Raw genomic sequence first — 25,903 nt, forward strand, 5'->3', positions numbered from 1 at the left:
TCAATTCACATTGTAGTAGTACATAAGTACTTTAAGTTATAAAAAATCTAATAGGTGCCCAACAAACATTCATTAGTCTGCATTTTTTTCTCTCTCAAAAACTACTAAAACATTTTTTTTTCTACAATTTACTAAGAATTTTTTATTAGTCTTACTAATGGGGTTTTTTTTTTAATATAAATTTTATTATTTTATAAAAATTTTGGCAGAGTTTCCCCTTATAAAGGGACGAAACTCCCTGCCAACAACCCACAATTTAACAACCAATTTACATCAAAGAGAAAATTTTAAGCATTTAGGATCTGAAACTAAGATTAAACTCAGTTTTCAACTTCAGCTCTTCCAGTCAATCTGAATGATGATCCATGAAGATCATCGGTCAATCTTCTCCCAAATGCAATCAATTGCGCACAGCCCTAATGCGTATTACAGGACAACCTTGTTTATCCAACCCCATGGCCCCCATGGCAGGTTGTGGCAACTCCGAGAGGGAATAGTACACGACACTTGACGATCCCCGTGCCCCCCATTTAGATAAAACATCCGCCACCTGGTTTGTCTCTCGAAAACAATGACCCACTATCCAATCCGACCCCAAAATTGATTGGATTGTGTCTATATCAGAACGAATTCGCCATGGACACCTGGACTTGCCACGAAGAACGTTGACTAACAATAGCGAGTCCACCTCCACCTGTACCCTGATGGCCCCCCGCACCAAGCACTACTAGACCCCATATAACAATGCCTTGGTTTCAGCTTGCAAACTTGTCATCTCCCCAAGGGAAATGGAAAAGCCAAAAACCAGATCACCAGAGGAGTCCCTAAGGACACCGCCCCCTCCACTAGGTCCCGGGTTACCTAATGAACATCCATCTGTATTTAACTTGCATGTCCCCGTCACCGGTAATTCCCAACGGAGCACCCGATGTGAGAATCGAGGCCTCCATCCAGAAATAGAAGAGTAAAAAGCATGTCAGGAGACATTTCCCCCCATCTCTCCTACAACTCCCTCCCCAACTAACCCAACTAAATCCGCTAAGATACAATCACAAACAGTCTGCCTGCGTAGGAAAAGCCCCTCAAAATGTGCTAAATTCCGTACCAGTCAAATATTCCAGCAGATGATACTAGGCAGCACCGTATGGAGTGACTCCACCCGCGAGTGATGTGTAGACATACTCCACCAACCCGCCAACCTGGCACGTATCCCTGTTCCTCGGTATGCCACCCCGACAACAGTGCCAAAGAATGTCCAAAGGAATCGTGCTAGACCACCCTCTGAGAAAATATGGTCCAAAGATTTGGATTGGAAGTCTTTACAACAAAAGCACCTTGATGGACCGTGCACGTTTAATCTCCTTAATGTAGACGCTAAAGGCAAGCGGTTTCGCAACACACGCATCATGAAAAAAGAAATTTTGACAGGCAACCAAGGATGCCAAACCCTGTCAAACGTGAACGAGATGTCCACTTGACAAAAGATAGGTCGAAGCAATCGAAAAGTCCCCAGACTCCGTCAAACACCATATTGCCCTATCCTGCCCGCTTCCCGCCGGTACGGGGTTCCTGACAATTTCCGCAACAATAGTCTCTGGTACCCATTGTTGCAACATAGATTGATTCCACCGTCCATTCAAGACGAAATCCACTACCGAATGATCCGAAACACTCTCCACTCGCTGACACAATGGGCCAGAACCCAACCAATTATCGAACCAAAAATTACGTTGTCCTGCCTATACCTGCCAACAAAGTTTTTGTTCTGCAACCTCACGGACTTGGAGCATGTGACGCCACACATATGAGCAGCCCTACGGAGCCCCTACCATGCAGGGATGATTTTGACGACTGTACTTTGCATTCATAAACTTGGCCCACAAACAGTCACTCGTACGGAATCTCCACCATAATTTGAAGGAGAACGCAGTGTACATCTCTGATAAAGAGTGCACACCTAATCCCCCCTGCGACTTGTTTGTGCATAGATCTTTCCATTTGACCCAATGATACCAGAATCCATTCTCCCTCTTCCCCCATAGGAAATTGGCCATGGCTCGTTCGGCCAGAGCCAGAACCCCTTTTGGGGGGCACGCAGCCGTCAACAAATGAACCGATAATGCGGATAGAACATGCTTAATGAAGATAATGCGACCTCCAAAAGAAAGATACCTAGCGCTCCATGTTGCCATCTTGTTTACCACTGATTGCACCAAATCCATAAAATATCCGATCTTCCGCCGCCCGACAAATAGCGAGCATCCCAAGTATCGAACAGGGAGATCCTTGGCTGTAAACCCTGTAGCCCGTCGCACCTTAGCCATCCCCCGAGCGGGTAGTTTATCATGCACCAAGAAGCCACTCTTTTGAACAATGATCTACTGGCCCGAGACTTCTTTATACCACCCAATCGTCTGCATGACGCACCTTAACGAGGAATGGGAGGCACTTGAGAAGATAATGACATCATCGGCATAACAGAGATGGGTGATCTTTGGGCAACCCCGCGGTACCGAGAAACACTTGAAATTCCAATTATCCAACAATTTGTTCAAAGACTGAGACAACACTTCTGCACCCAGAATGAATAATCTTGGGGACAAAGGGTCCCCTTGTCGAAGTCCTCGTGAAGACTTGAAGAAGCCCACACTAGCCCCATTCACCAAGACAGAAAACCAGACATTTGAGACCAATCTCCATACCATGTCGATCCACCGCTCACCAAAGCCAAATTTTTGCAGCACCTGAGTTAGAAACACCCACGAGACTCGGTCGTATGCCTTACTCATATCAAACTTGAGAGCCACATTAGCCCTCCCGGTCACTTTGCCCATACTAGACATAAGCTCCTGGGCAAGTAAAAAATTGTCCGCTATAAGCCGCCCCCGCACAAACCCACTTTGCTGTGGAGAAATGAGCTGCGGGAGAACAGTTGCTAGTCAGTCGGCCAGGATTCTTGAAATCACTTTATTCATGAAATTGCACAGACTAATCGGTCTGAATTGTGAAAAATTCTGGGGATGAGCTATTTTCGGGATGAGGACAATGGAAGTTGCAGTGATTGCCCTTGGCAACTCTGCACCACAGAAGAAACTGCATACAGCCCTACCCACGTCCTCGCCCACAAACGGCCAGGCCACCATAAAGAACCTCCCCGTGTAACCATCCGGGCCCGCCGCGCTATCCCCATCCATCTCAAACACAACCCGCCGAATTTCGTCAGGAGACGGGACCTGCTCTAATGCCTCATTGTCCCCAGATGTCAAGACCATCGGAAGATGGTGAAGCAAGTCGTAAGACGATGTCAACCGCGAGGCCGTAAACAAATTCTCGAAAAAACGTACCGCCTCTGCTCCTATAACCTCCTCCGATTCAATCCATTCCCCCCGTTCATTCTTAATCCTATGAATAACTGATTACATTCTCCGTTGTTTCACCGTGGAATGGAAAAACTTAGTATTCCTATGAATAACTACTAAAACATATTAGCAAGAAAACATGTTAGCTAATATAGTTGGCATTACAGAGACTAGAGCTTCTTTTGACTGGATTTCTTAACGGGTGTCCATGAGGTACTCATTAATATGGATAAGAAATAATCTACTTAATTAATACATTAATTTTTTTTATACTTTAAAAAGCTATTTTTAAAGAATTCACATGTTAAATGATATATCTAACATTTTCCCTTAATATAAACATTACAAATCTTTCGTTGGAACTTAGGAAAGCAATTTGGAACTATGAAAATTTTAACTCATAGTTAAAATCTTTAATAACTTGAGAACATATATTAAAGACAAAACAAATTCAAAATCCAAAAAAGAAATTATCATTTCAATTGAAAATGTTCTTGTATTGAAAGTTCAAACCGTTTTAGTTTTCAACATGATTTCACATTAAAATTATTAATTTAGTTTTGACTAGTGTTGTCAAAAGTCACCAGAAGTGTGTTAAATTCATTTACCAAATAAAAGAAAAAAACTAGTAAACCAAATGCATACAATTTGTTTAATTAAGAGAATTAGAATAGCATATATGATTTCTTGTTTTGTCAATTTTTTTGATTTATTTTTTTTTTGTATATTTTTTTACAAGTCTTAAAAAATTTACTATTCTATATCTTCTTCCAAAATAAATTGTGCTTTTCCTTCAATTTGTCATTTTGTGGAGGATAAAAAGTTCCATGTTCATAATTGTGTTTTCTTTTTGTTTTTAGCCATAGCAGTCTTGATTTGTTTTGATTTAGAATTTGGTAATGTACTATCTCTTTGTAGTTAAAAAGAAATAAAAGTATAAAAATATGTTACTGTAACAATCTTGATAGTATTACGCATCTTTTAGACAAAAAAAAAATTGAAATAAAAGCACAAAGTTGGCCTCACTTTTGTTCTTAGTTTTATAAAATGAGTTGTTAAATTTCTAAATTTGTGTTGCAAAAAAAAAGACAACTAAACGAAAAAGGAAAAGAATAAAAAGAGATGAAATTGAAGCACAAATATTCAAACGCTCAACCCACCTTTGTTGGTTTACCTAAAATGGTCATTTTTTGTCATTTATGAAATTCTTTCCCTACTAGAAGCTTTTCGAAAAAACAGACATCATTTCTTAAATGCTCAAATTCATCAATTATAATAACATTATCAACATTAAAGGGTATCCATTAAACACTCGTTAGTTGGACGGGTTAATTACACTTTACCCTCCTAAACTTGGGGATGAGTAACACTTTGCCCTCCTATAGTAAGGAAATATACACTTCACCCCCCATGTTAACAATTTCAAGATTCTAAGTGACATCACCAATTTTTATTCCAAAACTAACCCCAACTGAAATAGGCATAAATAAACATTCTAAGTAATGAGAAAGGCATTACTTGGGGGATTTATTTGGATAGGAGTTTATTTGGATGATTTATTTGATATAATTACTGTAGCATTTTTTGTGATGTGATGTATGTGAGATAAAAAGTTGATGGAGAAAATAAAAGATGATTCGAATTTGCGAAGTAAATTATTTTATTTCAAAACTATGTAATCCAAACATACTCAATTGGCTACCATGATTGCAAATAGTTATGTACTTCAAACTTGTCCAGGAAGGGATAATGAAATATTAGCGTCCATGTGCAACATATTACATATACCATAGATATTCATCAATATAACCAAAATAATATCATTGTGACTACTGCTTTTAAAGCATTCCAAAAGAGGGAATATTATTCCATTTGATTGGCAACTGAATTAACAAAACAAGTTTCATACTAAACTGTCCAAAAGATATGTTTAAGAACAAATTTCAGCAACTCAAAAGTAAGCAGCATCATTTTTCGGCTTGTTTCTCTATTCTTTCCTTGACAAATAGGATGTTTCATCTGTTAATCTCCCTGTTCTTTTTTTTCTTCTTTTTTTTTTTAACATCACATGAGTTTCTATTATTAAGGCGCTAAAATTTCCACCCAATGGACATGGTAGTCTACATAGATAATATGTATGGGCATTAACGTCAGTTCACCGAATTTTTTTTATGGAGTTCTAAAATCTGATGTCATTAGGGGGTAAACTGTATATATTCTGAGTTTAGGGTGGTAAAGTGTTACTTACCCCCAAGTTCGAAGGGGTAAAGTGTAATTAATCCTAATTGGACGGATGAGAGAAATAGTTTGACATCAATTACAGTATTAAATGTTAGTTTTTGAAAAAGTGAGTAAAATAAGGAAATTATTTAAATTTAAAAGGATAATTAATATGTGCATTTAAAAATAATTTGAGTGAAAATTAAGTGTACTAATCAGCTTGAAAAAAGAATACTTTGAAATAAATAAATTTCATGCATCAGACGACATCCAACGGCTGGATTGGTAAGATGTGTTTTTCTTTTCCTATCCATACTCTACTGGCCCCATAGATTTAGGACCCACCGCACCAACACAGGCCACGAGACCCGGCACCGGCAGCACTTCGAAAAACGGCAGCAAATATTTCCATCTTAGAAAAACTTATTAATTAATGAGAAGTCAAGTGGCCGTTTCTTTTTCATACATGCGTTATTCGGCGATAAATTCGACCGTTGGAAAAGAAAAGATATCCGTTACTCACTCCCAAACTGAAGTCACTTACTTGAGACTTCACTTTGAGCAGTTTGGGCTCTTCCATTCCATGTTGAAATCAGTTGAGAAGAAGAAGGCCCCAATCCTCCCCAATCTTTGACTTTCATGAGTTTAAGGAGATCGAGAGAGTGGCAAATCAAAATCTCTTTAAAACCTACTTTTTGTTTCTTTCTGATTTCCTGCAGAAATGGTTGCAAGAACCCCACCAAACCATCAGCAAAAAAAAATGGTGGCTCCTCCTCCTCCTCCTCCACCACTTCTTGATCCCACTCTCATCAGAGAAACTGTTAATAAGGTACCTCCATCATTACAAACCCCTCTTCCCCCCCACCTACCCACCCCCCCAAAATCCAAAAAACAAAAATCCTCTCTTTGCTTTTTTTGATATTGTACTATTGGGATTGTCTAGGATTTTTAAGTGGGGTTCTCTTTTTTTTTTTTTCTTTTTCCTTCTTTTTGGGGCAATTGTTAGGTGGATAAGTCTATTGCAAGATTGCAAGAGCTTCAATTTACAGTAACAGGTGGGACAAAGGTGATTTCTGGTGTGACTCTTAGTCCTCGCAGCACAAGGAGTTACCTGAGGACTAGTCTCAGATGCAAGCAGGAATCTTTAAGGTATGGTCATAAGCATGAATTTTTTTTTTTTTTAATATCATACTCCGTTTATACATTGCATTTTGCCCTCTAATTCACCTGGGATTTCAATGGTTTCCTCTGTACAATCTGAAGGATCAAGAATGTTACTGCTAGGAGATCTCCTCCTGGAAAGTTGCCTACAAATACAGGTAAATGGAGGACCCCCATTTTAACCATCTTTCTTTCAATTCCCAATTGCCTGAAGATTTCAATTAAATCTGAAACTTGAGGTTTATCTATGCCAAACAGGGGATTGGAAGAGAATGTCATTGCCAGCAATGCTGCTAGGGGAGACAGTTGGAGAAATTCTACAAGCAAGTCAATTCGCAAGACGGATAGTTGAAACAGTTGCTTCTAACAAGCCTAATAGACCAGCTGATGATCCAAAAACACCACTGACACACAGGAGGAGGAACCAGATGACTCCCAACCCAGAAAACTCTGAACTTCGAATTCGAAGAAAAAGGGAAAAACAGGTTGCACTGCAATCAATTCGATCAGAATCAGATGCTCCGTCCCTCCAAAGAGCGAAATCCCGGATAAATTTCAAGGTTTCGCCACTGCACAAGAATAATTGTGACAAGGAAAATTGCAGGTTTATAGCTAATAGAGTTTCCCCAAGAAACAGGCCATGGGCTAGAAAAACTGTATTGTTTCCCAACCCATTATTTCATTCTTCTTCTCCAACTTCACAACATCAGAGATTATGCAAGACCAAGTCCCCCGTTATCGCGAGAAATCGACAAGTTCTTGAAAATAAGTTCTTGATCAAGTTCTTGATCAAGTCTCCACCCTCGGCCTCAAAGTTCCATGTGAAAATAAGGAGCCCCCCGTTGTCCATTTCTCCAACAAGATCAATAAGTTTGATCAAGAGAAGTCCTAAAGTATCCACTACAGCAAAGCTTAGAAGGTCATTTTCGCCATCAAGATTGGCAAGCAAGATTGTTTCTCCATTGAAAAGTAGAAAATCTGTACAGAATAAGACTGATGGGATGAAAATGATGATGAGTGGCCTAAAACAGCGACCAACAACTGCGACTCCAATGCAATTTGCTGCTCCTAGAATTTAACTTGTAAAAGTTGAAAAGACATGATGATTTTCCTTCTTTCTTCATTGATATTCCCTCGATGTCCATATGGTAAATGTTTTTTGACAAATGAAAAAGCTTGTCTAAATTTGTTGTGCTATTCTTTTGTTTGTTAAAGGATGTTCGTTTGTTTGTGATTTTTTTATATATTTTTTTTTATTTTTTGCACCATTTTTTTTAGAATTAATCTTCTTACACGAAAGTATATGTACACTTTTATAATTGGATGTATGACACTGTGATCTAAATTGAATTTGAAATTCAAGTTTTGCATATGTATCATATAATCAACTATCTATGATAGTGTATATATACTGTTAGTAAGTATATATAAGATTAATTCTTTTTTTATTATACAATTGAGGTGGTTGTTGGCTGCTAGACAATCATTTTGTGCTGTTTTTATGAGCCACAACGAAGCTATCATCCGCCTAATTCCATTACAAAGGCCAATCGCAAGTTTCGCCAAACCATGACCATAAGGTTAATAGATAAGTTGTCCCCCTTAACAAAAGACTGTATTCAAACTCCCTTTTTCTCAAAAATTTTTTTGTACAACTTATTACTTCGAGCTAACGGTATGCAGATTAAACTTCTCAATTGTTCACGCCTTCAATTGGTTGAATTCGATGACATCCAATTTATCAAATTCCAAATCAATCTGTTTCCTTCTTCCATCTATCAACAACATTATTGTCTCCCAGAAACCCGGAAAGCAGTAGGAAAGTACACTTGGAAGTAAATTTTCTATAATTTCATGGATAGACCAGTTTACCAGTTGTTGTTTTAATCAGGACAGATTCTTTTTAAGTTGACATACATTCTTCAAGTATTTAGAAGACTGCATTGCTTTGAAGTGCAGTTGCGCACTGGTTGCTCCATCTATCAAGATACCACTACCAGAAGCTTCAGACAAATTGGACAGATAAGGCATCGAGGAAGCAAAACAGGCACTTCACTTCTACATACAATATATCACTCATAGTTTCATGGAGACCTGAAACACGGATTAGTGATCATTTTAAACACTCCATGGCAGCTAAATTTGCTTATATATAGGCAAACCATTTCATTACACCACCTGTTCGTTCTCCCCATCAGCCACACAAACAACATATCATGACATCACGCAGTTGTTCTACACTTTCAGTAAAAGCCATTAGCCATGGGATCGAATCCCATTCGAGTAAATGAACCGTTTCAAGTAAGAATAATGTGGAAACGTGCTGTCTGAATTGGGCTGAAATGACAAAAGCAGGGTAACAAGGAGAAAATGAGCGTTGACGTACATATACATTTATATCATCAAACACTAAACAGGGAATTAAAATTGTAATTTCTCTTTCCACGTATACAAGTCAATCTTCGTTTTAGAATATAGGATTAAGATACTCTGAGAACAGCCCATCAGTTATCAGACTAAGTAAAACTGCACTCAGAGTCCTTCATAAACCAGAGATACAAGCACAGATTACAGGAAAGTGGGATTGGTTATCTTGTGGCAACTATATGATGCCAGGTTAATCCTTATTATTGTACATGAGTAATACAAGCTTTGTACACTAATCACACAACCCAAAAACCCATATCAAGACTTAGTAACCCTGTTGCTCGATAAGAGAAAGAGGGCGAGGAGGCACGATGGAACCTTATGTACTTGCATCCAACACCTTCAGAGAAGCTTCTTTCCTGTGCTGTCTAACAATACACTCTTGCATTTTCGACAGCGCTTGAAAGCATGCATGCCAAGAAATCCATCAGGACGTTGACAAAATGCTCAGGAAAGTATAAAAACGTTCAAAAAGGCCGGCTTCTAGCATGATGATTAATCTTTCCAAGGTGCATAAAAAGGCTCGGAAGGAAAAAAAAAACCTCTTCAAAATGAGAGCAGACAGACATTCATACAATTATTTGCCTGGAGATGCAAACCTTGACCGCTCTCTCGGTCGATTTAAGGCTCGATCCTTCGGTGAAGATGTTTTTCCTCCCATACCAGCTTGACGCATCATCTCTGTGATCAAGTTCAAAATGTAAAGTTTTGAAGATGCGAAGATGCCGAGACCAAAACACAGTTAGGTAACTATTTTACTCTATTTCTTACTCTCCCTCATTATTCCCTAAATCTTAAATCCTTGTCTCACAACAATCTCTCATAGTTTCATAGGATTCTCTCTAAAGAAGGGAAACCCAAATAAACAAAATAAAAAAGAATTTTGTAACGAGACAAATATTCTTTCCAAAAAGAACTTGATCAAATGTTAGCATCATTAGCTGAGAACTAGTTCAAGAAAACAAGAAACCATAGAGACAAAATGACAAACTACTTTTAGATTTTAATCAGTCTTATCTACAAGATTCACACCTTGGATTTGACAATTATTTTAGCAGCAAGATGTCTGATCCTAGTAATCTCCAAACACCAAAGGTGATTAATGGTAGGAAAAGAAATAAAGGTTTAAAATTACTTTTGTAGAGTACTATTTAACTGAAGAATTTAAAACAAAATAACGGCACTAACACAAAAAACAACAGAAGGAGATTCAGTGAATAAGAGAACAACCCCAATACAAGAAACAAAAAAGCTGATAATTCTGCATACAGTTAAGATGTGGTCGGCTCTTGAGAGGATTGGAATGGTTCTGTAAAAAATTTCCTTAAAACCTATAGAATACTATTCCATTTGTAATCCATTAAGGCTTCAACTTATAAATCAGATCCTTATCCATAATCGGTTGAAGTATAGTTTAGTTTGTATTCCTTGTCATCAATAACAGCTTCAAGATAGTTAGCAATTGAGTGCTTGGAATTTGGATAGTCATATGTTTCTCCCTATAGAATGCTAGATAAGAGGCAGAAATGAAGAAAGTCATAGACTTATAACAAATTTCCAAAGTTCCCACATCAGAGAAAGGTAGTAATGTAATCACGTCATAGTGGGTTAAACTATATATCTGCTATTTAGGAGAAGTCACAAATTGGTGGGATCTACAGAAGCTGACAAACAAGCAAAAAGTCATGTAAGAAAATCTAGTGCAATAGGAGGAATGTTGCTGAAGCATCTAAAATTTACCAAGAATACAGCTTTGTGCTAAGAGATATTAATCAATGTAAAAGTAATATGTGACCAGACAACAACCCATAGAAAGGTTGTCACTAGAGCACTTCAAACATATGCAAGATGCAACTTCATTTTTTTGATAGATCATGCAATCATGAGAATATTATACCAAGCATCATTTCCTCTTTTAAGCAATTGAGTAAAATTGAAGCCAAATATGAAAAGTTTGGGAGGTCTACCCCGTTTCCTTTCAAGCTCTTGGTCAAGCTCTTCCTTCCACTTCCGTTGTATCTCCATGACGCTGCACCGTGACATTACCGTGAAGTCACTTAAAATATAACAAACAATCAACTCAAGTAGTATATGGCAAAGCAATAGAAGTTTATTAGTGGACCTACTTTGGGCTACATGGCTCCTGGGTATCAGCAAGGTTCCCATTCAAATCATTTGTCTGAGGTGATAAATTTTGCTGATGGTCTTCATTATTCCGAACTCCAATATGTGACACACGCCTACTACTACTGCCAGGGCTTGCATCAGTAGCGCTCTCTACTGCTGTTGATGGAGTTCGACTGGGAGACCTACTTTTAGGAGGCAACTTCAAGAACTTTGAAGCACTTTCATCTCCCTTGGCATCAGATAAATTTGGAGAGCATAAGGGATTGAAACTGTTGTGGTACTCTGCAAGAAGAGGACTCTGCAGTTTTTTTAGTTCCAGAGCCTAAAAGAGCAACAAGATGAAAATTGTATTAGTGCCATAGTGAAGACAAAATCCCAGAAATTGGAATACAACATTAGTTGCTTAGAACATGAAGTTTAACACAATTACCTTCTCAACTAAGAAGGCTCGGATTTTAGATTCAGTAACCTCATCGTCATCCTCATCCACTGATGGTGCACTACAAAATGAGAAAACGTTTTTGCTCTCTCTTGGCGATGGAGAACACCCAATAGGTCTATCAACTTCTTGCTTCATGTCCAATTTTATACTGCTTTTTTCCACTTCAGGACTAGCATCATAGTTGGTTGTCCAATCTTCACAGGGCTCACAAATAGGATTAAAACTCTATGCAAACAGGAACAGAATGCAAGCTTACAGAAACATTCAAGCACTCAGGCATAATCCATAATCATGAAATAAATGAAGCAGCACATACCTTACAAGATTCATCTGTGATCATAATATCACTGAAATGTGCTTTACCCACCACTAGATTATCTTTCTCATCAATCTGGCAAATTTCATTACTAATCCTGTTTTGGCCCAAACTATGCCCACCTTCTGAAAATTTCTGGCAATTTATAGTAGAGAAGTCTAGAGATCCCAAATTACAGACGTCATCTGAGCCAGCTCTGTTTATCAAATAGAGTAAATACAAGAGAATCAAAAATCTATTACAGACAAACATAATTGACAGAGGCAACAACCTAACATTACTTACGTATCCCCGAGATTCTCCCCACATGAGTATAGAGGTTCAGAATTTTTCTGTTCAAAGGCAGGATAAAACAAAATTATAAGTATTCCACAAGATGCCTTTTGATATAATCTCAATCATGTAATTCATGAATTCACTAACCATAACTGAAGTACTAGTAGCAACTGAAGGCAGCAAGATTTCACCAGTGACAAATGGATGCTGCACATATGTAACAGATTGACATATAAGAAAGGATTTAAGAAGAGAAAAGCTAAGAGTTGTTTCTGTGGTATCAGAATGACCTGCAGTAACTCAGATGCCGATGGCCTTAACTCTGGTTCCCTGCATATATATAATTGAGTAGTTCAATAAAATTGAGAGGCAAAGGAGAAGATTACTCAGCAAAGAAGACTTTAACTCACTAGTCCTTGAAGGTTATATCTAAACAGTCAATAGTGAGATCATAAAAGCACCAAAGGGCAAAAAGGTTACAAATATGAGAAAATGATGATTACCAAAACATAACATCAAATATCCCTAGCCGATTTTTCATTTTTCACATCTAAAGGAAATGCTATCCAAGGGTGAGAAACTTTATAACGAAACTTGTATGAACTTGAAACTGCTCTAGAACACTAATATGACAGCCATACATACAAGTATGAAACAGAGAGTCTAGTATGTACTTCTCTAAACATTTCAACAAGAAATCTTTTGCCTCAGCCGAGAGAAATTCGGGAATTGGAGGATGCTCCTTGGTTGTCCCAATATAGAACAAGAATGCAGCAACCTGACAAGAATTATGATATATGAGACATCAATAACACAAAATAGGAGGCTGGTTCTGAAAAAGCTTTAAGAAAATAAGAATACAGTAAATTTACAAATTCGTGTTCAAATTTGTACCTCTTTATATTGCTGGCTCCAAGGAGTTTTACCAGTTGCCATCTCGATTACAGTACATCCAACACTCCATATGTCAGCAGAGCTAAAATCAACCAAAAAAATATATTAACAAATCAGGAAAGGAACTCAGCCACAAGCAATCTAATGAATTTGTGAATTTTGCAGCCAGAACAAGATCTTTGGTATTCTTGAGACACATATCACAATAGCCACCGTAAATAAGGATGCAGAAACAACAGGTGAAAACATAATTACAATAACACAGGTTGAAATCACCCGACAAATTGGACAGTGGCGATAAAGAAAAATAAGGACCAAGCAAAACTGTAATGGAGAAAGATAACAAAGACATGAGAACTTGAAATGAATGAATTGAACCTGGAAAAACACAAAAACCATCCAGCAATTCAATATTTTATGCCCAACTGATTTCATAAAAGCTGATGAATCCTATTAGCGCATCCCTCTCCCCCCCTCCCTCTCTCTCTCCCATACACAAAAAAAAAAAAAAAAAAAACTTGTGGCATGAACCATTTGACATAATTAAATCTGCATAACCATAAAAAAGAATACCTCAAACAACATGACATCCATACTCTGTTTATGTATCTGAGTGTACCAAGGATTTTGAGTAAAAATTTTATAAGCATGGACATGAATTCAGTCAAAAACAAACTTCCCATTCAGTACCAAATAAATCATCAAGGATGTTGATGTTAACATTATATTTCTTTTGCTACGTCAATGTTACTAAACTACATACAGTGATATCTTGTCAAGAATCAATGAAGTCAATTTTGTACCCAGCTTTTACCATTGTTAGTTGATGTGTTTCTTTTGCTCATGTGTCATGGATTAAGAGGTAATGTACCATATCTCTGAATGAAAATTTAACCAAAATGTTGAAAATCCTAATATTAAAGCAGAACCAGGTATCCTAGAGGAAAAAAAAGTTGTTTATCCAAGAAGACATTCAAGTTCCCAACAAAGTTTACCTGCAAGCAGTTACTCAAACATACACAAAATTTGCTTGTAGCTAGCAAGATATCAATATGCAAAAATTGGAATACTGGCAGATCCTAAAGGTGCATGCATCTCATATTTTTAAGTGCTTAAGATGATCACATTAGTTAGACTACCATCTGTGAAATCAATAGAAAAAAGAAAAAAAACAACAGGTGGAAAATAATCATGAGATTATCTGCATGGACTTTTTATACATACAATCTATGTCCAGTTTGACGAATGACTTCAGGAGCCATCCAATATGGTGTACCCTTCATAGACTTGGCACCTGAAACAGTAGCCTATGGAAGATGTCAAAATTAAATATATTTGTATTACAGTCACAATCACATTCCAAGTAAAGCAACAGATTGTCAGATTAAAAGAAAAAGTTCAACCACAGATGCAATACATACCAACTCCACAACCTGTTTGGATGCCCCAAAATCTGCAAGTTTAATGCATCCCTTATTGTCTACCAGAATATTAGCCCCCTGAAATAAAAGACAACTTGCATTTATTTTTCTGAAAATGTAGCAAAAGAAAAACTAGAGAGAAAAGGGGGAAAGGATACCTTGATATCCCTGTGCATAATGCCATTCTTGTGAAGATAATCCAGTCCCAGCAGCAATTGTTTTGTATACATTCTTATAACCTGCTTGATATGCAGCTGACTAAACGAGCTATACAGATACCAAAGTCACCCAATAAGGTAATTAAAAAATGACTGACCGACTCTGGAAATGATCCGAATTTCCCCAGAAGTGAAGAGATTGAGCCTCCAGGTACGAATTCCAATAAAATATTTAAAGTCTCCTCCTCTCTTACAGTTCCCAAATATCTCTGATATGCCAATTAACAACTGAGCCAGTCAAAATATTTTTAAAACTCACAATTGGATGGCCACCAAAAACACTGAACTCACCACAATGTTTGGATGGGAAAGGTTCTTGAGAAGCTTAACTTCTTCCTCAAGCTCCCGAACATAAACCTACTCATTTGAATGCAAAGGTCAAGTAAAGAAGTAAGGTCAAAGTAATAAGTAATTATCACATTCTCATACAGCCCCGTGTAAAATGTGTATTCTATATTCTTTATAAAAAAAGGAGGCTACGTGTTTAAATGAAACACTTTTTGCTCTCTAATTCATCTTAAGCTAAACATGCCTCAACAACTCTTCAATGTTTTGTATCTTATGTTTAAGTTGTACAGGGGCTATTTAGCCCATAAAATGTTATTCCAAAGTGTCAGGTCCCACTCAAAGCAGCATATTGCATGTTCTTATTTGCTTCTAGCACTTAAGCTGCTTTAAATAAAATATTTTTAAAAAAAGTATTCTAAAAAGTTGTTTGAAATATCAAAAATTGTTTTCGCCTTCAAAACATCGAGGACAGATTTTCTGGAGGTGCTCTGAGCTGCTTCTCAATCAGCATTTTCAGATTACTTCAAGCCAAATACAGTAAGTCAAAACCAAACAAGAATTCCCCAAACTAGATTTTAGCTTACAAAGATATAACGTGCAACTCAGCAAGGACTTTAAAACTAAAGAATCTCATTTGAGAGATGAGCGTCATTCAACCTTTTGTTTTATACCCAAAGCACTTCAGATCCTAAAATCTGATTTATCATTTCAGAAGTGAAGATGCGTCTAGACAGCTGAACTTTAACCATTAACATCTTTCACAACCAGACATTCTTTAAATGGTCTTGTGCTGTATTGGCATTTTAGTACAGAGAAGCCTATGAAAATGAAAGGTATTAGAAGACTTAGAGGAACAAAACCAACAACTGTTTGAGTGCTACATACTCCAATAAACTATCATTTGCAAGAAGATTTGAAGATTTGCATCCGACATATATTACAGGCCTTCATTTCCAACCTTCTATTTTCTTTCTCCTTTTAAAAGACTCTTCTTCCATCTACTTGATTTTCTGTTGTCTGTCAGCATATCTTTTCTGACTAAACTGAACTGCAAAAGTGTATATTAAATATCATGCATACTAGATTCGAAACAACCAAAAAAACCTACTTGTGACCCGTCATATTTGTCATGTTCAGTTATTCCTCTCAGTGGCATCTTATGCAAAACATCCCAAATGGGTCTAGGTCTAAGATTTCATGCTAAGTGTAAGTTGATCCCTCCTCTATGTTAATTGCTACTATAAATCTCAAGGGACAGCATGAAAAAACAATGAAAGGAAATTGAAAAATTTAAAATCTAAAATCACGATAGGGAGACTCAGAAAAGACTAGATTTTCTAGCCAACTACAACTTGCTTCCAATGACTAACCCCTTCTCCTGGCTAATGCAGGCCATCCACGAAGGAGATATAGCTTTGGACAAATATATCTAGCTCCTAATATCTAGATTGAAGAAGAGCCTTATAAATAATGGTTCCTCGAGCAATGATAAACATCATTATCATGTGGAAGGCAGCCATAAACCATTGGTCTTCAAGGTTCAATCTGTGACATTATAGATTTTTTTATTCACCTTTTCATGGGACACATTAATGTAAATAGCTGTAAAATTGTCCACAAATGTATCCTAAATATCAGCATATAAGGATAAATCCAGAATCACTATTATTTTCCTGACATGTTTTCTGCAAAAAGGAACAACTACCATCCAAAAAGGAGGAAAGCCCAAAAAGAGATCAAGCTGTGGTGCTAGCTGCTAGTATCTGAAAGTAGCAAGTGCTCCTATGTCATTTAGAAAACTTTATATTGATGATTGCACAACTTTCTTTTCCATGTTTCTCCTGTGTTGCAGCACAAGAAAATTTTACTAACTAGTGCAATTAAAGAGACAAAGGCAATAGCCTTTACTATGAAAAGAGACAAAATCTTCACAGAGGTAATGTAATTGAGCTTTCATACATTCGTCCAAAATGGGAATTTAGCTTCCCTGAGCAATCATAAATATTTTCCAACATCATAGTAAACTATTCTAAACTGAACTATAATACATTCAAAACACCACAATCATGCGATCCTATTACCAAGCCTAAACATTTCCAGACATTTACAACTTCCAACAGTGAATTACAGTTGATAAAATTCAAAGTAACATAAAAAATATCGGTTAATAGTAACAAAGTTTTTCTAATTAACGAGTTTCATTTAAAGAATAAGTACTTGGTCCAAACCTGTGCTTTCTCCTTTGAAGCACTATTTGCAGGGATCAAAACCTAAAACACCAAACAAAAAAAAAATTAACATACCATTCATTAATTTGCATGTAAAAGTATTCAGCACAAAAAAAAAAATTCCACAAATTTCCAAACTAATTACCGCAAAATCAAATCAAACTCTCTACCTGTTTAACAGCAAGAAGCTCCCCTGAATCAAGATTCATCCCCATATACACTTGTCCAAATGCGCCGCAACCGATCAACTCTCCTTTCCGCCACCGGATGGACTGCACCGCAGCAGCATTTTCTCCAGCCGTCATCGTCTGTGGTGGCAGCCGCGGAGGCGAGGGTTTAGAGAATACTCTAGACTTACGGAGGCAGGAATTAATCCTGTCTACTATAGTCCCATCTTCACCGGCGCCACCGACACCGCCGTCTCCGGCGCTTGTCGGAGACCGGAACACCAATGATCGCCGGACTGATCCTAAAATCTCTTGCATTTGATTAATTGCGAAATGTATGATCTTCTTTTGATTGCTAATTCAGTTAATCCTAGGGTTTATGAATGAGAGAGAGAGTGTGTGTGTGTGTGTGTGAGAGAGAGAGAGAGAAAGAGACAGATTAGTGAGAGTTTATTAATGAGTGAGAAATGGGTTTGGGTTTTTCATTTTGATCGCGTTAGTGGAGGAGAGTGGAGAGCATGGGGGTGGAGAGGAGAGGGAAAAAGGTTGGGGGGAATAATTTTGAAAAAAAATGGTAAAAGGTTAAAAAAAAGGGTAAAGAAATTAGTCAAACAGAGATCAGGAAATATTTGCATTGAGGTCCCTGTATCTGAGAGTTATTACCGGTCCTTGCATCTAAAATTTTTGTGATTGCAGCCAAGACCAAATGAAATTGCATGCAGATCCTTGTATTTAAGAGCAAAACTTTAAGACTTGCATGAATTGTTCTGTGATGGTACAATATTCCATCTTGTTTTAGGCATAACTTGTGTTATTATTTATTTATAAATGTGTAAGTGAGATATTAATAGTTTAAATCAAGTAACACGAATAACGAATAACGCCGTAAAATTGAGCAAATAATTAGTTTTGTAAACTTATTTATTTTGTAGCGTATTTCCAGAGAGGGTGATAGTGATTAGAATTTTCAAAAGAAAAAAGCATTGACTATGAAAAAGGAAGTTCTCAAAATTTTAAAAAGGTTCATCAAACTATGGAACTTGTAAGAAAAGTGGAGAAAGACTACAAAGCAAAAAGTTGCATCGTACTAGACTCAATCTAGAAATAGCTGTGAATTTTAGGTTGGTGATACAATTAGTTGCTTGTCAAGAAAGAGAAAGAGAAAATGCAATAAGAGAAAACCTCAACTACTTTGCACAATTCGCTACCTTTCATTTTCGTCGATCAATTCGCTAAGCAAATTCAGAAGGATGAAAAAAAAGTAATATGACACCTATATAACACAATATATTAAAGATAATACAAACCATTTGTAAAATTATATATATATACACATATACATATACATATATATATATATATATAAATAAAAAGCAAATTGTACTAGTAAATTAACTAATAAAGTTTAGTGGCCATCGTACCAAACTTGGCTCTTCAGCATTGTTAGTATTCGATACTAATAAAAGTGAAACTGGAGAACAATCGCAATGAATACACAAAAAAATCAAGTTTCAACTTTTTCAGGACTGTCATTCCTGAGAAATATTCGTTCCTGAGAAATAGGAGATAGAGATGACAAGATTGAGTGCACAAAATAAGAGAAGAAAGAACCACGAGACTATTTCAATCTCCCAAAGCAAATCAAATATAAGCCGTAGGCACTGCCGAGTAGATTAAGAAAGAACCCTGGGAACACCATTATCAACAGAAATTCACAATAGCTTCTATGCTTGATGTTGTTGTCAGCAATATATTTATATAGTAAATGAATTTCACTCAACATATGAAATAACTAGCATCAGTAAGCAAGATGCATACAGCAAGTAATGAATCCCTAAAAGTGAAAAAGATGAGCCAAAAAGTGAGTGTTCTAAGGGCAGATTATCAGGATATTAGTGACTTCCTGCTATTTCTCATGGCTTTCATCTTAAGTGGACTCCATATTAACTGCTTCTTCTGTAGTGCAACAACTGTTGGATGCTTAGGCCTCCACGAACCAGCTTGTGATGGGGGGCTACCAACAAACTTACTGCTTCGAGGATTAATTGGTGTTTCCTCTATTGCACCAGATGTTCCCCTCAATTGCTGTAGCGGAGACTGCACTTTTGTTGTACGCCATACTCTTTGAGGATCCCAAACAAATGATTGCCGACCCACCACACGGTCAGTCCTCAATCGTGCACTGGACCTATTCAAGGGAGTTGTTGTTGTGTTTAAATTTGGTTCAGGGTGAAAGGTTGCAATTGAAGCCCGTCTTTTGGGCTGAAGAACCTGTTTGGCAGCTGCATTAGGCCTCACAGCAATGGATAAGCGTTTTGCCTTTGACTTGCATGTTTCCATCAATGGTCTAGACAAATTTTCCTTGTCATATTTGGGAAGTGGAATCATAGAATTCCTCGTTCTGAATGTAGGAACAGGAGATGGTGGCGGCACATTGGTGATTCTTCTAAGTGGTAACCTCATTTTTGATGGAGCCAAAGGTGGTTTTTTCTCAGTTATAGTCCTCATTGATTGGCCTAGAGAAGATAAGGCCGAGGACTGAGCAGAGACAGCAGACAAAGCTCTACTTTCATGCTTCAGTCGAGTCTTTCTTTCCTCTGCTAATTGGTTCTCCAGATCTCGTACCTGTTGATTGTTTCAAGTGTTTTGACTCTTTAATAATACTTAGGAAAAATAAAAGGCTAAATTGCTTTGGAAAAAAATGAGGCAATATTATACTGGACTCTCCAAAGTATATAATGGCAAAGCCAGAAAGAAAAGAAAGACAACTGGTATGCAACTGTTACCTTTTCTTGAAGATTTCTACAGATATGTTCTCTGGCAGAAAGCCTTAGTTGTAGAGACTGCAAACTATCCTGCAATTTCTTTGTTTCCTTCTCGTCATGCTTTACTTTTTCTGCCTGTTCATGTGTAAACTATCTCAGTTGCAACGAATGTGGAAAATGTAAAGATGGTTCTCAATTATATTGCCCGTGCTACATACCAATTGTTTATATTTGAAAAGCTCGCCAACATCTGCCTGTTTCCGAGCAGGTCCATGCTCAACTCCTCGGACACGACTTGCAAAGTTCAGTGAGCAAAGGGTTTCACCAAAATCGGCAGAATTTGGGCTAATTTGGACAAACATCAGGGTCTTGCAATCCCCTCCTACATTCAAATCAAACTGATGTTACTCATGGTTGAAGAATCAACACAAATTTCATTCTACTGCAGAAAACTCTATATAGAATGATAACCCAACTGGTTATTCAACTGCTTCTAACTGCAGTTACTTCCATTTTTCACTTTTTGTTTCTGCTTAAGCAATCAAATGAGTTCCCATGTGTGTCACACTACTATCATTGATAGATACTGGCCTAAATCAGGACATAGATAGATTGCCATTGAACCAGCTTACCTAAGGAGCTCTGCAGCATATGAGTCAGTTTCGAGTTCCTGGTTTATAAATACACAAGAAAGAAGAGCGGTTAGACAAAATCAACACCACGGGCAAAGAAATAGACAAGCAAACTATCAAAGGACACATGCACACACACAAACAGAGAGAGAGAGAGAGAGAGATGCCTGTATGGAATATGGGTCGTCTTAGAGGCAAGAGCAGATATAACATCTCCAAGGGCTGACAAGGACTTGTTTATAAACTGAGATTCCTTCAACCTTTCACCTTCAACTTCAATCCTTCCAACTCGTTCACTTCCTGCTAAGTCCACTAGCCAAAGATGGCTCCTTGTCCTCTGCCCATTTAATATGTTCTCCCCCACAACAGTTACTCGTACCAAGCTACAACAAAGCAGGTTATAAAAACAAGTGATAAGTAGTTCTCCTGAGAAACAAGCACGTACATGATCAGATGTTGTGACACCCAACTTTGGAAATGTTTTATCCCAATCCAGCAACATATGAAGAGTGAAAGAAAAAAGAAATCATGTTTCTTTTAAGAGTTCAAGAATACCAGTGAGAGCGGCTGCTAAGTTCATTTGCATTCGTTGATCCCACAGATCTAGCTCGGCTCCCAGACTTGAGGAGTTCCCACACTTCATCTGTACTGTGAACATGAGTTTCAACCAACCCTGGTACTTCCTGAGTTCCCTCTGCTGATTGTTTTATCTCCAATCTGTAGTTCAATCTTCACAGGATTAGGCCTTGTACAATGATTTATATTTGGCATACTAATATTAGTCAAGGAAATGCTGAGTAAGTAACCTGCATACCCGGATACATCTTACAAAAGAGGGAATATAGGGATAGAAGAGTAGACGATTTAAATCTCACAGAATGGAAAAGAGTGACAGTAATACGATGCATATCAATTATTATCTAGCTGAGTAGTTAGTTATTAGGTTCTGAAAGCTAAAATCACCACGTCAGTTACTTCTCATTATTTAAACCTTATTGTCTCTAAATAAAATAAAATAAAAAAAGAGAGAGCCACAGACAGGAATAAAAGAGAAAAGCATGTAATAGGATAAGCTCCCTATACCACCTATGCAATTAGGTAAAATCAGCTGCAAAAGCAGGTCTTGGCCAAGTAAAGTGAAAAGAAGAAAATGAAACTTGCTCATTATTCATTTAGAAGCACCAGGCATCATAAATCCACCAGAATCTGAGATCAAAAGAAGTAAATGTGTTTTCCACTAGGCCGCATTAACATGTTCCAAGACTTTCCCTTGCACATTTATGCCAATATTCAATATTCATTTAGAAATTCCTGGGATCATAAATCCACCAGAATCTGAGGTCGAAGGAAGTAAAGTGTGTTTTCAACTAGGCCCATTATCACTTTTCAAATCTTCCAATGTCTCTCCCTCACACATTTATACCAATATGTACTGTGGTCCTTGCATTTGGTTTATCGATCTTGCATCAACATAAATACAACGTGTATCAAAACTCTGTAACTTGATACAAGTAAGAGAAGATAAATAGTCAGGTTTCGGTAAATCTTGTGGCACACGAGCATATGTGAGCCCTCAAAGCAGAAAAGCCACCTAAACTCTCACATAGTGCAGGACGTATTCACTCTTCTAATTGAATTACTGATCTAACATAAGTATGGACGCAAGACTTTCAGGGTAAAACTATAAGAATAACTGAAGCATTTACTGCAAATCAAGTGACTGCCGTGGAAACTGTAAGTACAAATATCTCATAGGATAGAAATGGCCTAGCATATAAATGATTAAGATCATACTCTGTAGTTCTGGAAGTAGAACCCCAAACTTATTGTTCTTGTAGTTTTAGATACAATATGACATTTTGACAGGAATTCTGCAATGCATGTAACGGTTAAATATGTAGGTAATTTTGTCGGTGTGAGTTTTTAAAAAATTTCTGTATTGATGGAATTTAGAATTCCTAGCTTACTATTCTTGTGTTTTAGATAATTTATGAAATTTTAGCAGAAAATCTGCAATGCATGTAGCAGCTAAATTATGTAAGTAATTTTGTTGGCGCGAGTAGCAAGTTACCAAGGAATAGAACTTACAAGTACATGTTGTCAGTGTTAAGCATGTAGTTAAATATGTAGGTAATTTTGTTGGTGTGATTTTTTAAAAAATTTCTGCATTGATGGAATTTAGAATTCCTAGCTTACTATTCTTGTGTTTTAGATAGTTTATGAAATTTTAGCAGAAAATCTACAATGCATGTAACAGCTAAATTATGTAAGTGATTTTGTTGGCGCGAGTAGCAAGATACCAAGGAATAGAACTTACAAGTACATATTGTCAGTGTTAAGCATCAGCTACCTCTTTATTCAGGCACAAAGACTATGAAAGACCATTGAACACAATTTGGAACTTACTTTTTAGCAGGTTGATTGGAACTCTCAATTAAAAGATCCCTTATCTTCTCATTGTAAACCTCCAACATGCTAACAAACAATTCATATTTCATAAAGCTGCTCCGTTCTTTAGATACTTTGAACAGCTCTTCCAGAGTCCGATAGTTAACCCCTCTATTTTCTGGTGTTCCTTCCATGGTGAACGTCTTGCCTGTTCCAGTTTGTCCATAGGCGAATATGCAGACATTGTAACCATCCAAGACGGATGTCACTATGGGCATAGTTTGTAAAAAGACCACCTCTGACAGGGAAAATATAAAATGTTAATGAAACAGGGAATGAAGGAAGAATGGATCATACGTGCAGCAGAACACATTAAGACACTTTCCCCATAAAATAACTATAAAGCTACCTTGGCTGTCCTCTGGTTTGAACACATGATCAAACTTAAAATGCTTTCTTGAAGAATCAGAGGATATGATCTGCAGCTCATTTTCCTGAGTTGAATCAAAATCAATGACAGCTGTGGAGCCATTTGATATTTCTTCCGCATTCAGTGGCCTACATCTGCAGAAGACCCTTATGTTTCCTTTCAGCTCAATCACTTCATTGTATAGTCGTTTTCTTTCATTGTACTCTTCAAGATATTTCTTCTTCAACAGTTCACACTCTTCATGGTACTTCTTTTTCAAAATTTCATTTTCCATGCCTAAAATTTACAGCAAGGGAGCATTAAACGAAGTGATAAGGCAACAGAAAAATGGTATTGAAATCAGAAGAAACCATGAGAGAAGCCATAAGATAGATCAAATGAGCAGGGTACATACTAAGACTCTGAAGAGCAGTTGAAACCTCCGAACCAGGAAAAGAATTTGCAGTAATGCCCTTTACTTCATTGCACAGAACTGCGTGCTCTTCCCTCAAGTACTGGGGTAGATATAATTCAGCAAGAGCAAGGAAAGACAAAATTCATGAAAATGCATAGCAAATAGTATAAAGAAAGGCTTTTTTTTTTTTCTGGGACGACCTTGAAAACGATACCTGTACTTTGCTGCTCAGGTCTTGAATCTTCTGAAAAACTGGAAGAGTCTGCTGCTCGGAAGAAGAGGTTTCCTCAGTATCATCGTTTGATTCATTGCTGACTCCAACCGATTCTTTACTGTCCTCTGCTACATCACTAGTTTGTTCAACCTTTTCTGAAGAGATTTAGAAATTTGTTAAGCTAATGCAATCGTCAAACAACAAAGAGTACGACAACTGCATGATCATCACGGCTTACTCGTTTAAGTTTGAAAAGCAAATTCTCCTGCATTTTTCCCCAGTGATAAACAAGCAGAACAAAGACCCCAAAGTTCACTAACAAATATGCTTCTCGCAACAGAATACGATAGAAATTTCAAGCATACAATTCAGAAAAATATCCATTGTGCTTATGCCATGTACTTATTTTTCGTGATTTCAGGAAAAACAAGAATTCAAAACAACACAAAAATCTACCTTAAACGCGTCAAGAATGATCTTTATTTTTCTTGATATTCTTGGAAATCAAACAGTTTAAACAACACATAAACTGAACAAAAAATCCAATAATCACAGAACTCAAATCAATAATCCAGGATAAAAGTAGCGCCTGTCAGAATTTTCAAAGTTTCTAGGCTCTCATTTGAATTACAATAAAAAAATTCCAAACGAAGGTCGCTTACTCCTGAATCTCTAAACAGAAACGACATGGTCGCTTACTCCAGAAAATTCTAAAATGTATTAAAATAACCAAAAGAAAAAAAACCAGATAAAAAACAGTTCACTCACGAATTCCACCGGCAGATGAATTCTTGCAATTATCACCGGAGACAGTGACGGCACAATCAAAATTATAACACAGCATTTCTAAGGGTTGATCTGATTCACGAAAATAGATATAGAATTAGTAAAAAAAAATTCTAGAAATCATAAATAATCATACAACAGGGCGAAAGGGAAAGAGTTTACCGTCCATGGGAAGACGTTTTTGATTTCTCAGAAATTGATGAAGAATGTGGAGAAAACAGAGATTGAAAGCTGGAAAATGGAATTGTATAGAGGGAGAAAGTGAGAGAGTGTGAGGAAATGAGCAGTGATGACGAGTAAACGGTCAGAAAAGAGAGAAAAAAGAAGAGGGGTTTTGGTTTGATTTCAAGATAATTTGAAATGGGTGAATCAGACCCGTTGGATTGGGAAATTGGGTGAATCAGAACCGTCCGATTGGCGAAGTGAGGAGCCAAGGTTTCTAACGGCTATAAGATCGCAAGTGTCTCTTTGGAAGCGGGATAACTATTTACGGGTATCAATTTCGCTGTTATCGGGTAAATGGAGCATCCAAAGTATCCATGTCAAGAGAGAAGATCGAGTGTAGCAGCATTAACACGTTATATTTTGCAACTTGTCTTATCCACCGTTCGTTTTTTAGTTTGTTGCAAAGGCGTTTACAAGTTTGGGGTAAAGGATACTTTTTATATGCAACAACCATTTAATATTTTCTTCCAATTCAGATCCACATTTTTGCATTTTTGCTTTTCCTTTCCTTTCTTGTATATAAAC

At 37.2% G+C, this 25,903-nt stretch overlaps 3 protein-coding genes across 4 annotated transcripts; 1 reads left to right on the forward strand and 2 right to left on the reverse strand.

Annotated features, from left to right (window-relative positions):
- Window positions 1–6,103: 6,103 nt before the first annotated feature.
- LOC113732818 (microtubule-binding protein TANGLED) lies at window positions 6,104–7,937 on the forward strand. The gene is made up of 4 exons (XM_027258802.2): window positions 6,104–6,408; window positions 6,586–6,728; window positions 6,843–6,898; window positions 6,999–7,937. The coding sequence occupies exons 1-4, from the start codon at window positions 6,301–6,303 to the stop codon at window positions 7,817–7,819; spliced, it is 1,128 nt and encodes a 375-aa protein (XP_027114603.2). The 5' UTR covers window positions 6,104–6,300; the 3' UTR covers window positions 7,820–7,937.
- A 1,174-nt stretch (window positions 7,938–9,111) lies between these two features.
- On the reverse strand, window positions 9,112–18,084 carry LOC140003761 (mitogen-activated protein kinase kinase kinase NPK1-like). 2 transcript variants are annotated; one of them, XM_072080852.1, is made up of 18 exons: window positions 17,548–18,084; window positions 17,378–17,419; window positions 15,153–15,218; window positions 14,960–15,070; window positions 14,802–14,882; window positions 14,644–14,721; window positions 14,447–14,529; window positions 13,223–13,304; window positions 13,003–13,106; window positions 12,619–12,658; window positions 12,476–12,535; window positions 12,338–12,384; window positions 12,053–12,248; window positions 11,725–11,961; window positions 11,294–11,616; window positions 11,135–11,196; window positions 9,743–9,848; window positions 9,112–9,566 (listed from the first exon to the last, which is right to left on the reverse strand). In XM_072080852.1, the coding sequence occupies exons 1-17, from the start codon at window positions 17,860–17,862 to the stop codon at window positions 9,745–9,747; spliced, it is 2,031 nt and encodes a 676-aa protein (XP_071936953.1). In that variant the 5' UTR covers window positions 17,863–18,084; the 3' UTR covers window positions 9,112–9,566; window positions 9,743–9,744. The 2 variants fall into 2 exon arrangements, with proteins under 2 accessions (XP_071936953.1, XP_071936952.1); XM_072080851.1 differs by having other exon boundaries at window positions 9,112–9,848.
- A 1,114-nt stretch (window positions 18,085–19,198) lies between these two features.
- Window positions 19,199–25,514, reverse strand: LOC113732821 (kinesin-like protein KIN-14S). Its single transcript, XM_027258806.2, has 12 exons — window positions 25,316–25,514; window positions 25,136–25,225; window positions 24,368–24,522; window positions 24,154–24,253; window positions 23,739–24,035; window positions 23,348–23,627; window positions 21,497–21,658; window positions 21,109–21,324; window positions 20,942–20,979; window positions 20,528–20,691; window positions 20,331–20,444; window positions 19,199–20,169 (listed from the first exon to the last, which is right to left on the reverse strand). Exons 1-12 carry the CDS (start codon window positions 25,320–25,322, stop codon window positions 19,429–19,431), a joined length of 2,364 nt encoding a protein of 787 aa, XP_027114607.1. The 5' UTR covers window positions 25,323–25,514; the 3' UTR covers window positions 19,199–19,428.
- Window positions 25,515–25,903: the final 389 nt, after the last annotated feature.

Source organism: Coffea arabica, chromosome 2e, assembly GCF_036785885.1.
Source record: "Coffea arabica cultivar ET-39 chromosome 2e, Coffea Arabica ET-39 HiFi, whole genome shotgun sequence".
NCBI classification, from domain to species: domain Eukaryota; kingdom Viridiplantae; phylum Streptophyta; class Magnoliopsida; order Gentianales; family Rubiaceae; genus Coffea; species Coffea arabica.

What these genes read in the sequence shown, in the direction of transcription:
- LOC113732818 (XM_027258802.2), top strand. Translation starts at nt 6,301, where the DNA reads ATGGTTGCAAGAACCCCACCAAACCATCAGCAAAAAAAAATGGTGGCT. An exon ending in TGCAAGCAGGAATCTTTAAG is followed by an intron (nt 6,729 to 6,842) that starts GTATGGTCATAA and finishes TACAATCTGAAG; the next exon opens with GATCAAGAATGTTACTGCTA. An exon ending in AAAGTTGCCTACAAATACAG is followed by an intron (nt 6,899 to 6,998) that starts GTAAATGGAGGA and finishes TATGCCAAACAG; the next exon opens with GGGATTGGAAGAGAATGTCA.
- LOC140003761 (XM_072080852.1), bottom strand. Translation starts at nt 17,862, where the DNA reads ATGCAAGAGATTTTAGGATCAGTCCGGCGATCATTGGTGTTCCGGTCT. An exon ending in CTTCAAAGGAGAAAGCACAG is followed by an intron (nt 15,219 to 17,377) that starts GTTTGGACCAAG and finishes TCAAATGAGTAG; the next exon opens with GTTTATGTTCGGGAGCTTGA. An exon ending in CCAAACAGGTTGTGGAGTTG is followed by an intron (nt 14,530 to 14,643) that starts GTATGTATTGCA and finishes CATCTTCCATAG; the next exon opens with GCTACTGTTTCAGGTGCCAA.
- LOC113732821 (XM_027258806.2), bottom strand. An exon ending in TATGCTGCAGAGCTCCTTAG is followed by an intron (nt 20,692 to 20,941) that starts GTAAGCTGGTTC and finishes ATTTGAATGTAG; the next exon opens with GAGGGGATTGCAAGACCCTG. An exon ending in TTTTCAAATATAAACAATTG is followed by an intron (nt 20,445 to 20,527) that starts GTATGTAGCACG and finishes ACACATGAACAG; the next exon opens with GCAGAAAAAGTAAAGCATGA.